The sequence below is a fragment of the Corvus hawaiiensis genome, chromosome 6, assembly GCF_020740725.1.
Source record: "Corvus hawaiiensis isolate bCorHaw1 chromosome 6, bCorHaw1.pri.cur, whole genome shotgun sequence".
In the NCBI taxonomy this organism is placed as follows: domain Eukaryota; kingdom Metazoa; phylum Chordata; class Aves; order Passeriformes; family Corvidae; genus Corvus; species Corvus hawaiiensis.
Window position 1 is genome coordinate 35,187,258 of NC_063218.1, and position 17,509 is coordinate 35,204,766.

The following is a 17,509-nucleotide window of genomic DNA, read 5'->3' on the forward strand; positions in this document are numbered from 1 at the left end:
ACCTGCAAGGGAGATGTGAGAAGGAAGTGGGGGGAACTAATGCCTTCCAGAAGGCACGGGGAAAGGCTCCTTATCCTATCTGGTTGATGCCTGGAATGCAGTGCTGAAATAAAGGCTGCCTGCATCCATATGGCATACAGAATAGTTGACGTAGGAAGAGAAAAATTACTGCAGTGACAGAGCAAGTCAACCTTGGCAGTTAAGAGCTCATTAAGCCATACAGAGCCCTTCCATGTTTAGCACTTAGGCATATTTTCACCTTTTAAAGTCCATATCCAAGTGTTTGGGGGTTGTTATATCCAAAGGGAGTACATTGCTGCTGTTTCTTAAAATTAAAGCAATAAAGAGTGAGAACTTGGCTTTTGCTGATTTGGTTTAAAAAGTTGGGGTTTTTTTCTTAACAGTTGTGGGATCTCCCTGCATAGAAGTGGTTGGACTTGACGATCTTAGAGGTCTTTTTCAACCTAAATGATTCTATGGACAGGAGTGTGAAAACTTGGCAGGGAAGTCTATCTGCACTGGTGTGTTTTCATTTCAGCTGCTTGCAAAAACTTATCTTGATTGGCCAGATTGTAAGAATTTTTTTGCATGAATGCTGACTTTCTGCGCTTATATTGGCAATATATGTCTGTACATAAAAGTTCGCATAGACTATTAAATTAATTATGACTTGCTGAAATTATTTCATTTAATGTAGGGAAGGATTGTGGTTAAGGCAACAATTTTCTCCGCCCCTACAATACTAGAAGGGACATGTATTTTTGTTTAAGACCCCATGTAGTGCAAACACAAAACACAAGTTTTGTTGTATTTTTTTCTTTTATTTTTTTTTAATACTTAAAATACCCTGGACCTGGGGATAATACATAGAAATGTCAAAGACAAAAGTGCGTCTTCAAGATTCAGGAACTGCGTGGATACAAGGAGTCTAATTGACCTGGCAGGTCTTTGTTCATCTGACCAGAGTTACTAAAGCCACAGGAATGAGTATGTATGACTTAAGTCCCTCCGGAGTACCAAAGCCTAGGAAAGCTCTTCTCCCTTGCTGTTGACTTGACAGGTTTGCTAAAGGTGGACTTTGCTGCATCAAACAGGACATGCTAAGAGTTCACTCATTGTCCTGGCTCTCTGTGCTCTAAGTTGCTTGTTTAGCTTTAGCTATGCTCTCTAATGACTGAGCCAACACCAGGTGATGGTAAGTGAAGAAACCATTTGACACTGGAAGAAGACCACCTCTTCCCAGAGCAGAGCTATGCATTTAAAATTGTCATCTGCTTATTCTCTCAGTCTGACTCAAGTCTGGGAAGCATTGATGTTCAAGCTATAGACTTACAAAAAAGACTAGATTTTGTTTAAAGCCTGGATGATTGACTCCGTCAACACCTGTGCTCTTCAAAATGGAAGAAGTGTTTACAGATTGCCTCATGGATTCCAGTGAGAACACAACATTAGCCTCCCATACCACATGTCCTACCCAGGAAAAATATACTCACTGCACAGATCATCTGTATACTTGCATCATCGCATTAGCAGGCCAAGACCTATGTGCTTCCGCAGCAACATCGACCTTCAGTACATCACTTTTATCTTCTAACTTTTCCTCTTTCTACAGCTTCCATTAGGTGGCTTGAGTCAAGAACGGTAATTCACAGCAGCAGGCAGTTACTTGACATTTTTCCACAGTAATTAATGCTTTTTCATGTCAAGGAGTTTACTTTTCTCCTGATGTAACTTGAGTTGCTCATGGCCTCAGTGCTTGTCATTCAGAGTAAAATGATCACTTTAACAGTTGTCCTTTGCATGAACTGGATCTCGTTCTCCCTCAACCCCAGTGTACACTACAGTCATTCCAGATGTGGATGCCTGCTAGATGTTTTGCAAGGATAAAACTTGGGGAGGGGAATTCTAGTGTTTGCATAAAAAATTCTTGCCCAGCACTAGTAGTAGATCTGGGCATGCAACTAGTTGTTCCTGTTTTGAGTCATTGTCAGTCAAATACAATAAAAACTGTTCTTGCTTATGAGCTTCTGACAGTAGCAGAGCAAGAGGGATTCTGGTTTATATCTAAGGTATCTTAATGTGAAAATGGCTTAGGGAGTTTCGTTTAGACCTGCCTGTTTCACTCTTATCCTGTGGCAAGATAAAAATACCACTTTAAAGTTGACAGCAGTTGAGCCAGAAAAATCTGCTTAACTTTTGCAAGTGTACCTAGAAAAAGGACACCTACTGGAGGAGTTTTGTAGCTTTAAAATGTCCCATGAGGAGGTATTCTATTGAGTAATACTGCCTGTAGTCAGTGGTCTTGGGAAAAAAAAGTGGGTATTCATGCTGTGTTATAAAACTTGGAAGAGAAGTATCCCAGTGAACTCTTCCTCAAGGCTCTGAAAATATTCTTCAACAAAGGGATGTGGTTCTGAATTACATGAGTTCCTGGTCTGGAAGCATTGCTATCTAGAGGGATTAGGAAGTAACACTTGATCTCTTTAATCTCTCTGTGACATTCTGCGTATATGGATCTATTGCAGTGACATGCCTCTTTTGAAAGTGTGGAATTTAACAGCTCTTTGAAGAAAGGAGGAGACTGTACTCAGTGAACATTCTTCATTACCTTTGTACCTGAAGTAACAGTATTCTGTACTTCTCATGTAATATCACTGGAGACTTTAGGCCTCTGGAATAGTTTGGGGTTTTGTTCTAAGTTGAAATATTTATTTAAGGAATACAAAATGTTTGTTAGACTTTCAGGTATGTAATATAGAACTTAGTCCTTGTTTGCGAGGAGCAGTGGAACAAATGTTCAGTGTGACAAACGGAGTATTGAGTGAGAGGAAAAATCAAATAAGAGTAGGCAAGTATTAGGGTGGCTTTTCTGCCGAAAGGGAACAGCAGTGAAACTTTTTGCCATAAGCTAATTTGAAACACTGAGACTTACTGAGAATTCTCCAGTTTAAGAAAAAAATTTAGTAGTTTCAGTGTAAGAAGCTGGCAGCTGGGAAGTGAGCATGGTGTTTTTAATGAAGTGCAATTTTTGTCTTTTATGTGACTATTTCATGACCTTTAAAAAACAATCAGAAATATCCCTGGCTTTTGATTTTTGAAATATGGTGAACATAATTACAGGGCTCTTGTCTATTGCATTTTTTCTTGTATGTGTGATGAAAGAATGGTAGTTGCTTGAACAGGGGAATAATTATACTTTTCTCTATTTGCAAAACCCTTAATACTGTACTGGGTGCTGCTACAATGTGGACTGAGTGACAATTTAACCTTAGTAATCCAGTAAAGAAATGATTGTAATTTATTGGGCCATTTTACTGAGATTATCTTAAACAGTAGCTTTGAACTGAGGGGTTTATTTAATACTCTCCAGTAGCTTAATGGCTAACTTCATACAAAAGCTGCTGCAAAATTCTCTTTCTTTAAGAAGAATGTATTTGACAAATTGTAACTGCTGCTGTGTTCCTTGCACATACATGAATGTGAAAGAACCCCCATGAACCTGAAACATCCTGTGTTCTGCCAAATTTCAAATAATGATTTGGATCAAGTGCTGTGGCTCAGATCCACTTCTAATTTTCCTCCATTGTTGGCTTCCGGGTTGCTGCTTTAAATCTGAAAAGCAATTCTGTAATTACTTGGTGCAGAAGCATTCATGAGAACAATAAGAAGAAACTTATTATTGTACTGGTCCTTTTTTTAACACCAGGTCTCTTCCTGTTTTGTATAACTTGAGAATTATTCACCTTTCTAGTTGTTCTATGAGTGTCTTCAGCAGCTTTGCGTTGGTTTCTCAATCTGTATAGCCAATCATGCTAATTACATACTGTTCACTGCTTCATTATAGTGTAAAGTGCCATCCTAAATAAATAACAAGCCATAGCTGTGGCTCCTGGAATCTTGCAGAAGCAGAGCAACATGCTCTAACATAAAAAGTGAAGATCAGCTATTTACTTCCGTCCAAAGAGTCTTTAAAGGGCAAAACCTTCCTCCTTGTAATTGAAGCAATATTCAGGAATTTTTTCCAAGTCAGTTGCTCAAACTTTGAAAAAAATAAATACTGCTTATCCAGGTTACTGGTAATGCCCAATAACAGGAAAGCTCAGAACAAGAGCTGACTGAGAAATGGTAAGTATTTTTTCTTCCAAGTATTTTTTGTTATGCTTGCAGTTAAGCATAAAACTAAATACAATGATGAAGAGGGAAAATGACAATAGGGTGTCTCTCATTTCTGTCAATGTCCTTTATTTCAGTGGATCTCTGAGGTTGAAATGGAATTATCAGCATGTTTTTCTTTCTGTGAATTAGACTACTTTGTGTAGAAATGCACAAAATTAATGAATTGTGGAAGAGGTGTTCAAGCTTTTCCTCACTTTCAAAAGTGCAAATACAGGTATGGGTGGAAAAAGTCTACGAGCTTCTGTTTTCTATCTCTGCCCTTCCCTTCACCTTCCAATGGTCTCTTACTTCTGTAAATGGAGCTGATACAAGAGAAGGCTAAGGGCAATTATTGCTGCCTCTAGGAAGGACTGTCTCTTGTGCCTTTCCTCCAAAGAGTGTTTGCCCCGTGCATGTGGTGATCATGGAGATAGAGGCAAGCCTGGCTTATCTGGCATGGCCTCCTCCCTCCAACAGGTTTTCACTGTGTAACTTTACATTTTTGGTTACTGCCCACTTTGCTGCCTAGTGTCATTCCTGCCCATAACACGTGCAAAGAATAGTTACTAGAAATTGGAAGCTCTAAGTCACTATATTTCAAACAGGGAAAAAACCCCAATTCTAGGCGTAGTAGGTTGACCCTGGCTAGATGCTAGGCACCCACCAAAGCTACTCTTATCACTGTGCTCTGGAACTGGATAGAGGAGAAAATGTATCAAAGGTTTGTGAGTTAAGGTGCAGGAGAGATCACTCATGAAATACTGTCATGGGCAGAACAGACTCAACTAAATCTGAACTTAATGTAAGAGAAATTATTTTTCCACAATTTTGCTGTTAGAAGACATTACTACCACATTGCAATTAGAGAGCACCTTGATGCAGTCATTGTAAGAAAAAAGATTTGCTTTTGACCATCCCTTTCTAACAGCTCTGCAGTACATGCTGGTGCCAGGTTCTGCACAGGTAAGTTTGAGAAGAAGAATTTTTCTTTTGAACAAAAGGAATGAGGAGGAAGACACAATAGGACAGCAATCTCCAGAACTGTTGCTGTCTTCAGGAAATGGCCTGTGTAAAACTAAACTGACTGAAACTAAATAGGCAATTAATTGCCTTTTGGGGAGACTACCAGATGATAAACACAAGTGGTTTGTGGAGGGAGCGGGGAGGCTTTTTAAGTGTACTGAAAGGGCTTGATGCATGTTTTATGTAAAATGTTACTGTTTTTAGCATAAAATGATTTTGTTCTGTCTGTCTTCTCTCTCTTCTGGACTTGGCCGGGCCATGTACAAATCCCAATCATTCAACAGTACTGGAGAGTAGATAGTATTTACCTCAATAATGGTAGTTTCTTTTCGATTCTTTTTAACCCTCAATTCAGATGATGGTTCGAAGCCAACGCCTACCATGGAAACCCAACCTATTTTCGATGGAGAAGGTAAGAACATTCCTTAAAATAACAACAAAAAAAGCTATTTCCTTCTCTCTTTTCTCTAGGATTTATGGTTCAAATGCTTTCTTTATCCTGCAAAGCAGACAAGCCAGTGAATCTCATAAGTTATCTAAATTTTAGAGTGCCCTTGAGACCTCAGGCATTTTCCCTAATCTTTTACATCCTCCCCACTTTTCTAGAATCCAACAATAACACCAGTTGATCAGACTCCTGGTGTAATCTTGGAGGGAAAAGTGTGTCATAGCAAGTAAAAAAAAGGTGCATCAAATTGGAAGTAGCCACTTCCTTTAGACTGTCCTTACCCCCTTACTATCTCCACTTTGACGACACTAATGCTGGGAGTTTCATAACCTTTGCAATGTGTTACAGCTTCACAAAAGGAAGGGTAATGCTAAACCACAGCTTGTGAATGTTGACTTGGAAGAAAATTGCTGGGAGGTTTCTTTATTTAGCGAATGCTTTCATTGACGCACATACTATTTAAGCAAATGAAGTCATTGTCCTGGGCCCACTTAATTCATGGCCCACCCAGGCAGTTTCCTTCTCAAATAGGCAATCTTGCAATTGTATTATTTTGGAGAGGGAATATCGGACCTTAGTCTATTGGAGGCCTTTAAGGATAAAATGGCTGTCATCACAGAGGGTTCAAGCCTTTTAACATACAAACATAAATATCAGTGGTAATAGTGGTCCTTTGGTAGTGAATGGGACTAATAGCAGCTGCTTGTATCTTGCGTATTGCTTGGAAGTAGTGCCTGTTTCCTACAGGTTTAAACCCTCAACCATTATAGTGAAGCTATGGGCTGAACTATGAACCACTCTGTGACCCATCTGAAATTGTGGGGCATAGGGCAGTGAGGGAAAGCCTATGCATTTTCATAGGGGACTGCTGTACTTCGTGCATTTTTTAAACTGGATCAAAGGCAGAAATGAAGACTACTGAGCAAGAGTATATTTCCTGCCTTCTTGTAAAAACATGTGCTGTGGTGGGGTTTTATTGTTGCTAAAATAAACTTATTTAATGGCAAGATGCTGTAGTCCTATCACTTCATATTTAGTGATTGTAGATTTGTAACAATCTTATTGTGAGTTTTAAGAAACAGCAAGAAAAGCTCTCAGAGAAAAAACAATCTCAAATAAACAAAGGAGACTGAAGCTATGCTGGCTCTCTCTTCTTTACATCATAAGAAAGTTCCTCTTGGCAGTAAGCTGATATTGTATTAAATTACTGTTGGCAGTCACAAATTTCTGACCTTTAAGTTTTCTTCTGAGAGGGTGCCCATAGGTATTTAAAGGGAAGAATGTACTAGTAGAATGCGGGAGTGAGATGATGTGGTTAATACAGCCTGTTCAGAAGCTCTTTCTAGGAGAGTTGCAATGTTTTGGTCTTTCAAATAGAACTGGACAAGGCTCTTGATGTGGTGTAGTGAACACACCTTTTCTGGTTCTTCTGGTGACAGGCAGAATCTGAAAAGAAGTGTTATCCTATCATCTATGAAAAACCTTTTTAATCAAAAACCTTCACACTGATTTGTAGGTGAACTCAAGTCTGATAAATGAGCTTGGACTGTATGATGAAAGATTGCTCTCACAAACGTTGCATTGTATTATTCAAGAGCTTATCTCCTCGGCTTTGAGAGAGAATGAGTCATGCAATGGCTTCCTGTTGTATTAGCAGTGTCCCTTATGACTCTGGAGAAGAGACTGACAGGCAGGTTAATCAGGCTATGCATCGATGGATAATAATTTCTAAGTTTGTCACTCTATATTTTGTCATCTCTATTAGTAAAGTTGGACTAAGGAGACTTCAGTGGTGGCTGTAACATAAACAATTAATGGTGTAGTTCTTCGGGTGTCCTATGCAGCACCAGGAGTTGGACTTCAATGATTCTTGTGGGTCCCTTCTGGCGCAGGATATCCTGTGATTCTAAAGTCCTGAGCAACCTGGTCTGTTCTTGTAGCTGACCCTGTCTGGAGCAGAGGTTGGACTAGACACCTCAGGATGTCACCCTGAACAATCCCTTAATTCTATTTGAGCAAACATGTTGTGATACTTCACTAGAAGACTCCCAGTGTCTTGAGTAGGTCTTCCTGAGGAATGGCTTGTACTTGGTATCTTACACAAATGACAGAAAAGGGCAAAACAGTTATCCATTCACCTGTGAGGTCTGAAATTTTCATAGATGTTCAAAGGGGTTAAAGTTCAGATCCCATTCCACTTCACTGAATTTGAGAACTGATGGGTTCCTGTAAACCTATATATTCAAAGTCAGGTGGCCAGGGTGGAGCTGATATCAACACAAATGGACAATAACAATGTAGATTTTTTTTTTCATTTTTTGCCTTTGGTTGCCTACCTTCCATACACTAGGGACTGACTTTTTTTCAAAGGGCATTACATACTCTCAGCTGCCCCTGAAATTTGTGATACCTTTTGGACTTCAGCATCTCTGAGGTGAAGGTTCACCTTTCTCATGTTTTCATCTGCATTGGAGGATAATGAAAATTCACATTTCATGCATAAGTTCCCCTCCCACTCCCTACCATCCTCCCTGAGGGCATAACAGAGCAGTGCCAGAGATAATGTAAATCAGATAACTTAAATTCTCCCATCCAAGGTTTGAATCATAACACAGCCATCTCTCTAAAAATTATTTCATATTATTATAATGCAGATCTTAGAGATGCTTATAGTGAATCTTTTCTTAAGACAAGATTCTCCACTGCTGAAGAGTGTTTTATTAATGTCCTTGGTATAGTTTTAAAAAATTCTATTCCCTCCTGCACTTCCAGGCTCTGTTTTTTTGTTTTCTCCATCTATTTAGTTTCCATGTACAAGGTGTAATGATTTCCTAAAGATATCTTCTTTAAACATCTCTTCTTTTTGGTAAACTTCACCTCTTAATTCAGTGGGAATCTACTCTTTCCACAGATCTGTTGTTCAGACGGGTCTGTAATCCAAAAAAATGTCCAGGTTACCTGGACTGAAAATAGATTTTTATGGTAGATTCCAAGGAAATAATTTCCTCTTCTTTTTCTTTCTCTTTTTTCACAGAATTCCTCTTTGTGCACCTTTCAACCTCACTGAAAGATGTACACCATTGTATTTCTAAAGGTCTTCATCCATTCTTCAGCATCTATTGACTTTGGTTGTCCTTCCTTTTTCAGCTGTAGACATACATGGTCCATATGGTGCAGATTCAGAGCTAAATTTCATCCGAGATTTAAGCATTTAAGCCCCTTTTGGGGAGAACTACCTCAAATTAAACATTGGGTAAGAGCTAGGAAAGGGAGAAGCACCAAAGGAGAAATAGTCCATAAACCAAAGCATGTAGGTATATGTATTTATAGAAGTACATGATGGCTGACTGTTGATAAAATAGTGTAGTGAAACTGGCAGATAAGGCAGTTTTTGATATTCCAGCAGTAGTAGAAGTTTGTTTAACAATGTTCAGCCTATACTTCTTTGTGAAAAAATGCCCTAAACACAATTATTATAATGCCTCCAATCAACGTGGCTGAAAACATTTAGGAAGGAGAGATTAATTTTCTTTTTTTTTCATGTTCTTGTAATTTATAATCAGTTTCTCTTTAGTCAGCCAGCTTCTCCCTTTGCTGAGCAGATCCATGTAAATGTCAGCAAGGTAGCAGGAAAACTTATGTGAAAAGTTCTTAGAGGAACTTAAGAAAAACCTCAGGATGTACTATTTAAGTTGTGTTCTTGTGGAGACTGAAAACTTTTTCAGAAAATATCAGTCCTGAAAATATCACTTGAGGTGCTCTAGCCCATGGTAGCAAGTACTGCTTTGCTCAGTTCTAATCAAATGCTGAGGTTATGTCATTTCTGTGGCTTAGGGCAGGTTCAGATGTGTTTTGAAGTTGATTATAACACCTCAGAGGAGATGCTCTAAGCACTTTTTTTTCCACAAATTTATGTTTGGATGTCTTGGTTGGTGCATCAGACATGCTTTTCTAACTAGAACCTATTTCTTTAACAGACTTCCTTTCAAGTCTTTCCAGAAATATCTTCATGTCTCTGCCTATTTATTTTGGATTTTGTTGTTGCTTGTTTTAGGGAACTGACTGTGGCCAGACCTTCTTGGGCTGTTAAAGCAATATTTAAGGTCTGGATTGACTTTGTAAAATCTGGATTTCATATGTACTTCTGGGGGAAACAGCATGTACTACAGCGCCCAATACAATGTTTGTGATCTATGAGTCTTGAGGAAAAAGGCTTTAGAGTTGAGAATGTAGGAAGTGGGGGGTAGAGGGAGGAAAAAAATGTTTTGCCAGCAGAGATATACTTTCTGGAACAGGAAGATAATGAGAGAACCTTGTGGAAGATTTACAAATGGTGGTTCGTAAGAGGTGGAAGACCTCACCAGGGGATGAACCTGTCTGTACAAAGGTGGTAGATCAGTTAAGGCATGACTGTAGCCAACATCTTGTTTTCAATGAAGAGAGACTGAGAGAGTTGAGGTTGTTCAGAAGACACCTTCTAGCACCTTCCAGTCCCTGAAGCCAGCCTACAAGAGAGCTGGAGAAGGACTTCCTACAAGAGATGTAGTGACCGGACAAGGGGGGATGGCTTCAAACTGACAGAGGGTAGGTTTGGATCAGGTATGAGGAAAAAATTCTGTACTGTGAGGTTGGTGAGGCACTGGAACAGGTTGCCCAGAGAAGCTGTGGATGCCCCATCCCTGGAAGTGTTCAAGGCCAGGTTGGACGGGGCTTGGAGCAACCTGGTCCAGTGGAAGGTATCCCTGCCCATGGTAAGGGAGTGGGAACAAAAGATGATTTTTAAGGTCCCTTCCAACCCAGACCATTCTATGATTCTGAGTAACAATTGTGTAATTTACTAGTTGCTGCAGTTCATTTAAAGCTGTTATTTTTATTCTTTCAGAAATCACAGCACCCACCCTTTGGATTAAGCACTTGGTCATCAAAGATTCCAAAATGAACAGCTCCAGTATAAGAAATTCAGGTAATGTTCCATCTAAAAAGAAATAATTCTTTTCACTAGTCTGTAGTTTGTCACCATCTATTCTTGTTTCATTCTTTCTTCACTGAGCTATCAAACTGCTAGGGGCACTTGCAGCCCAGACTATAAAGTAATTTCAGATAAGATCTTTTTTTGTGTCCAAAGGGCCATAATCAATGTGTGATGAAGGATGTTTGTTTCCACAAACCATAACTGGAGAATCTCTTAATTTCTTCATCTGTTAATTCATCTTAGCCATCTTTCATCTTTATTCTATTTGCTGTTCAGTGTGGATATATGAACTGATGCATTTGGTTCAAAGATCCGGGCTGTGGTTTTGGTCTAAGCAATTGCAAAAAATACAAAAAGGGGCTTCTTTTCTAGTGAATTCAAGATTCTTCTCTTCAGGGGATATTTTTTGGTGGAGAAATTATTGGATTATTTCACAATCAAAAGTAGTTTAATTATGTCTGGGCCTAAGAAAATGTCAAGATTGTTTTGTGGGTAATGGAGTGGGTGAGGGAAGACCCAAGCCTAAAAAACAGCAAAGAAGAGATCATGAACATGAGTGGGAAAAGGGCAGGCAGGAAGATGTGAAGTCATGGTGTAAAACTTGAGATTGGAGATGAGCATGAAATTGTGGTGTGGAGTCATTGAAATGAGAAGAAACTGGAGAATCTGAAGAGGAAGGTTAGGGATTCTTAATAGAAATGGTTTCTGTCTGATATTTTAACTGAGGTGGGAGACATGAAGAAATTAAAGGGAATATAAAAGAACAAAAGTGATTTAAGAAGCCATGGATTTACTTTAAGATTCGAATAGGAGATGCTACTATTACATATATTTTATGAAACATATATGCCTAGAATGGCTGTTGGAATAATTCCAGTCACCTGAACAGATAAATTGTGATACAACTGAAGTGCCTCATCATCTGGTATTTCTGGATTAGCTAGGGAGCATTCATGACAGTTCCTTTAACCTCCCTCTGCCACTTCCAAGCTGCAGGGTGAAATTAGTGCTAGGCTGGGTGAAACTCTCTTGCTGCAGAGTGAAAGGCTCTTGGCAGGAGGACAGCCAGCATTACCCAGACCACAGTTTTAACAAGTCTCCTGTGCTTCACCTCCCAACTGTTTTTGTAGCAGGGTGGTCTGTGTAGGATCTGCCCGTGGGAATCATTCGGAAGCTTCAGATGATGTATAAGTACCAGCATCCTTCTTTAAGGATGTCTTTCGGGGGAGAGCAAACACAGCTTCTGTTTTTTGTTAGCTTCTGGGACAATCAGCAGCTGACAGTGCAATTGAAGGTGATAGTTTAATATTAAAATCCATTGTCATGGGTCCTACCTATCTTGGAGACCAGCTTTCCTTCTAATACAGCAAGCCTCATAGCTGTGATGGAAAGAAGAGTGAGTGCTAAGAGGTTGCAAAGGGACTTGGGAGCAGGAGGGTCTGTCTTCTACCATTTCTTGGCCTGACAGAGACAAAGTAGGCTGACTTTCATGTTGTAAAGGCAATCACTTAGATCGTTTAGTCAGGAAGCTGCCTGATGTAAACTGGCATTTTGTCCACAGAAGTGTTCCTTGTGTGAGCTGACTTCTGTCCGCTTGTTTCAATTGTTTCTGAGTCAATTCTGTTACTCAAACAAAATTATTGTGAGTGAGTGCATGCTACAAGTGAAAAATACATGATCTTCTGGAAAATTCAAGAGCTGTATAAGAGGTGGTTTATACAGCAAGCTAAAAGGAGACGTGGTTCATCTGACTCAGCCTTACTGATTGCTCTGAGGCTCACTTGCTATAGGGTCTCACTAAGAGACTGGGTTGCCAACTTTTATCCCCAGATTTCCCCACTGGGCCATGCAAATACACAGCCATCTCAGTTTCTTACAAATTAACTGATATTAAGAAATGCTGTCTAGAGCTATATTTTAGGTGATACAAAGTCTGTTTCTTTCAAATAGTGAAGCCTAGTCACCTTGTTTGGTATCTTTCATTCTTTTCATCCCTTGTAATATATGTTAAAGGCAATGTACAGTAGATGGGCTCAAACTGCAGAGAAATTGGGGGGGTAGTTATCATTTAGAATCATGTTTCTTCAAGTGTCTTCGAGTCTGTCTTGGCTGCAGATGATGAAACAGCTGTCATGAGATGGGCATGCAAAATTGGGGGATGTTTTTAATTGCCTTTGGCCCAACTTGAAATGCTAATGCTTAGCACATTTCCAATTTTTAAATTTATTTTTAAAGGGTTAAGATAAGTTTTGCTAGCACAAGATTTGGATTCTTGGGTTTGCTATTGCCTCGGCTGTATTGTCTATCTGAGCTTACACTAACAGTCTTGGAGCAGGCAAAAAGCCTTGTATGCTTTTGCAATGGTTTAATGGGATCACTGAAATTGGAAGTGAGAAAAGAGAAAAGATCTAATCTACTACCTTAGGGCTAGTGAATGTTTATACTGTAAGGAGAGCAGCATTTTCTACTGTACCATAAATGCCTTACATAATAAAGATTTTATTTCTTCCCACAGGAAGCTGCTCTGCTCTCTGAATTCAATCTCAGGTTTTTTCTTTTTGTAATATCCAGACTAACTCTTCTTTTACTTCCTATTCCTTGGAGTTTGAAGAGTGAAACACTTAGCCGTGATGTCTCTTCTCCCTGTGGTGATTGTATGGCTCTGTCCTTTGCAGAGAAGAATGGTACAGATACTGCTGTCAGAGCACATGTGCTGTTCTCTAATCAGCCCTGATACTGGATATCTTGGAAAGCAAGCGCCATCACTGTGTCAACCATGAGGAGAATTTTGGGTTGCTATGTGGAATCAAACAGACTCTTTAATTTGCTGTCATTGTCTCTGATCAATGTAAGCTGAGCCATGTACCAGGCAGCTGAGCATTGCAGAGCTGGTGGCACCCCATGTAATATATGCTGCCTGTATCCTGTAAGAGCTGCATTTGAAATCTGAGTATTCCATCTTCTGTTTAGTGTTGACAAACAGAAGAGGTTCTTCTGAAACTGATCTCTTTTTTTTTTTTTTTTTGAGCACTTACATTTTGTTTGGCATGTGTAAATCCTAATTAAGCTAGGGATCAGGAAAAGCAGAATGACTCCAGCCTGGTGATTAGAGCACTTGACTGAGAATCTATATGTCTCCAGGCATTTTGCCAGTGAGTTTTTCTATGCTCAGTAAAAGAGCATTGCTAGGAGGGATTGCTAGTGCCGTTACCCCAGCCCACCTTAAAGAATTAAATGGCACCCTTTTCTCAGTAGGATGAGATGCAGGTTTAAACCTTCTCAGCCAGAGGCAGGAACCAAAATATGAACATCTGGACTGTTGCACAGCAGAAAAGTTGTTCTTCTATGCTTAAAAACTACATCTTCTGTCTGTCTGAATCCTACAAGTCCCAAATTCAGTTTTTCTTTTTGGGGCAAGGGGAGGGTCTAGATCAACATGATATTGTTGTGCCAAGATGATAAAAATATTTTTTGATGCTTCTTCCTTTTCCCAAACATGCACATCTGCACGTGCATGCACATGGATACCTTAAGCTAACTAAGTTACATAACACTGCCCTCTGTGATGAGTCGTTCCTAACACTGCCAGAGCAGGAGGTGATTCAAATGGGATTCTTGCAATGGCTGTTCTCTAATTAGCATGGCTGGGAACTGTCTTTTCATTCTGCTTTTACTGTTTCAGCTTCCTCCCCTCACCCCCAACCTATTCCAGCCTGCAACAGTCAAAGTGATTATTTTTTTTAAAGTTCTTAATCTAGGGAAGGATTTGATAATGTTTTCCACTTCCAAGAAATCTAATGGCTGCTTGTTTAGGAGCACCCCATCTCCACTGAGGAATCCAGGGATTTTCCTCACTGCCAGAGCTGGGTTATCTCCAAATTCATTTGTGCTACTTAGTGATTTGGTTTTAGTTAGCAAGAGTTTCCAGCCTGTATCCAGCTTACCGTGACAACCTTTAAGAAAGCCACAGAATGATGTAATGAGCCCCTGCATGGAAAAATAAACAGCTCTGGAGAAACCAGCAGTAGCAGCCTCAAGTAAATATTCTTCAGCCACTGGGGTTTTGAAAATGACGTTATTTGAAAGGAAGAATGAGTAATATATTAAGGTCACCAGCTGAAGACAGGTTTGTGTGTGTTGTGCCTAGTTAAAAAAAAAACAAAAAAAAGAAAAGAAAAAACCCATAGTTGTTTGCTTCAAAATCTTGCTTGGTGAATGGGGACCAATTCCATGTGGCCTGTTCTGTTCAGCTCTGGCACCCAGGCATCGTGCTAGCATCTCATGATGGCATTCCAGTGATAGAGCTTTCTCCTGTCAGGAGCTCTTATTGGACAGAGTATAACTGAATGAGCTTTGAAAACAAGAACGTTGGTGTTCACATTTCTTTTTCTTGAGTCAACCCGAAGCCCAAACTTTAGGGCTTTTCAAAGGGGGAAACCACTTGAAAACTTCACATCTGTATGTATTCCATTGTCCACCTGAAAGGGAGTCTCTTAACTCTTGGGTGCAGTTTGTCTCCAGAGATCTGCACAGTGAAGTGGGATGTGATTATATCAAGTGTTACTACCAGGACCTGGGTTCTCTGGTTTGTCTGTGTTCCTTAAGGGGTCTTTTTTCCCCACTTGGCAGGAAAAAAAGATAAGAAAACACCCATGGCACCCCCAAAAATGTTCTCTCTAGTACTCAACTAGGAAGTTACACCGTTTTGCTGCATGCCTTTCTTAATGATCAGGGTAGTAATTGCCCCAAGGGTTAATGTACTCATAGGTATGTTGCCATATCCATATGGAGGCTTTCTGCAATCCCATACATTAAAAAGGAGTCTGCTTGAGACTACACTGAGAATTAGTGTAGTTCCTCTTGAGTCAGGTGAGATGAACATATAATGGGACAGAGCTTGAGAAGGAAGCTCTTTTCAAGTTTTAGTGGGGTACCCCAAAAATAGCCAAGATTAGACAAGAGTTTAATTTGTTTTTAGGACTTTGCTTTTCAGAAGTGAAGCTAAACACAAAGAGCTTGAATGCCTATATTAATTTCCAGAGTGGGGAGACCTTGTACCTGTGTTTTGAATGGATAGTTATTTGGAGTTGGAGGAAATTTTTTCATGCCTTGGAAATGTGGAACACTGCAGAGAACAGGGATCCACAGGTAGATTTAGATGAGGTTCTTGAAAAGCAAAACAGTGCTATTAATGGGGGTAATTTCACACCTGTCTTTATCCTGTCTTCTCAGCCTTATTGCTTAGGTGTCTTGTCCTGCTCTTGGTGCACAGCACTCCCCACCTTGTTATTTAAAAACATGAGACCATGGACTTCTGCTTCTTCTGCTGCTTTTTTCCTATTTTCCGCTATTACTAAACTAGCTGTGTTAGTTCCAAACTGGCTGGCTCTCTCTCCATGCCACTTCTGGTAATGTTACTGTCCAAATGTCTAATATAGAACTGTAGCCCCTTCCCCAAAATCTGTGGCTGATTAGTGTTAGGATACCAAGGGGAGGAGATAGCTATCACTTTGGCAGGAAAGCAGGTTGGTTGACAAGGGGCTGTAGTCAGGAATAACTGTGCTTTAGGAATGTCTAAAGAAGATGTTATGGTGGCATTTGAATTGGAAAATTTTGGTGCCTATGGATGACATTCTAATGCTGACTTAGTCCTCCTTGGTAAACATTTTCATGCTTCTGTCTCCTCTGGGCATAACACCTGCAATTAGTTAAAGGCTTTTGAATTTCTCCCTAGCTGAAGAGGAAAAAGTGTCATTGATGGTGTCAAGAACAAGAGTTCATGGGAGGGAACCAGTGTGTCAGAAAGCTTTTGTCTTTTCTACTGTCTTCTATTAATGTATCCTCCTTGGTTCTTTTCCTGCATCTGGACCCAGTACCTCCCAACACAATGCTCCTCTAACCTGTCAAAACTATTGGGCTAAAAATCTGGGACTGTTGTCCCATCTGCCACAACTATTTATTTTCAGACCTTTGTATTAGACCTCCCAGTCCTTTTTTTTAATGAGGGTTTGTTTTGGTTTTGTTTTGAATTAATTTCAATTTAGATTCTGGCTTGATATCAAATAAAGCAATTTTAAGAGAAGCTCCTGTTGAGTATGAAATGAAAACTTACTAATTCCATTACATTTTCACAACAAATATATGCTCTTATTTGCTGAGTTCCTGCTTTCTTGCAAGCCAAAATGTGATGTTTCTTCCTTATTTATTATCCCTCCCTTCCCTCTGGCTCCATCTGTGGTTCAGGCATCCTTTCCTGTCTTGGCTGCTGCTTGGGAGGCCTCTGTCTCTTCTTCCGTTTTGGAAGTTCTGAGAAGGGTGATATGTGTGATGCCCAAGGGTGATTCTCCCACGGTCTCAGTGTGACAGGTGTGTGTGGTGAAGAAGGGAGTATGTAGGAGAGAGCAGAGGCAGGGGGAATGGAAGAATCTAGGACCAGGACCCTTCCCAGACAGCCAGCAAACAAAGTCATAAATAACATGCCACTGGGGACCAGTTAATCTGCTCTATGAAAAGGTGCAAAGTATACAAGTGGGAAAAATAACATTGTATAATAATCAGCATGCAACCATAGGTGTTAAACCATATGCAGCTAGCCAAATAAATGAAGCTCCCCTTGAGTGCTGTGCAATAAATCATTCCCAAAGAATTCAGTCACTCTCCCCCTCCTTATCCCCCAAAGAAAGAAAACAAATTACTTTAGATGTGGAGTCATAACTACTACTCTGCAGCTGCCAGTTCAGGCAAGTGGACAAGGAGCAGTAGGAGAAGGGGCAAAGATATAAGAAGCTGGGGTAAAAGGGGAAATAAGAAACAACCCCACATTTAAAACCTCTGGGGATTTGGTGGGGAAGGGAAAGGAAATAAGCTCCAGCACCAGGCGTTACCTGGCCATACAGGGACAAACTGAGAGT

At 40.0% G+C, this 17,509-nt stretch overlaps 1 protein-coding gene across 3 annotated transcripts in view; it reads left to right on the forward strand.

Moving 5' to 3' along the window:
- SMOC1 (SPARC related modular calcium binding 1) overlaps positions 1-17,509 on the forward strand; it is a 131,121-nt gene that overhangs the window by 75,242 nt on the left and 38,370 nt on the right. For 2 of the 3 annotated variants that reach the window (XM_048306885.1, XM_048306886.1), the window contains exons 6-7: positions 5,501-5,590; positions 10,509-10,589. In XM_048306885.1, coding sequence (XP_048162842.1) covers positions 5,501-5,590; positions 10,509-10,589 — 171 coding nt within the window. The remainder of the gene's footprint in view (positions 1-5,500; positions 5,591-10,508; positions 10,590-17,509) is intronic. The other variant, XM_048306887.1, reaches the window with a different exon arrangement.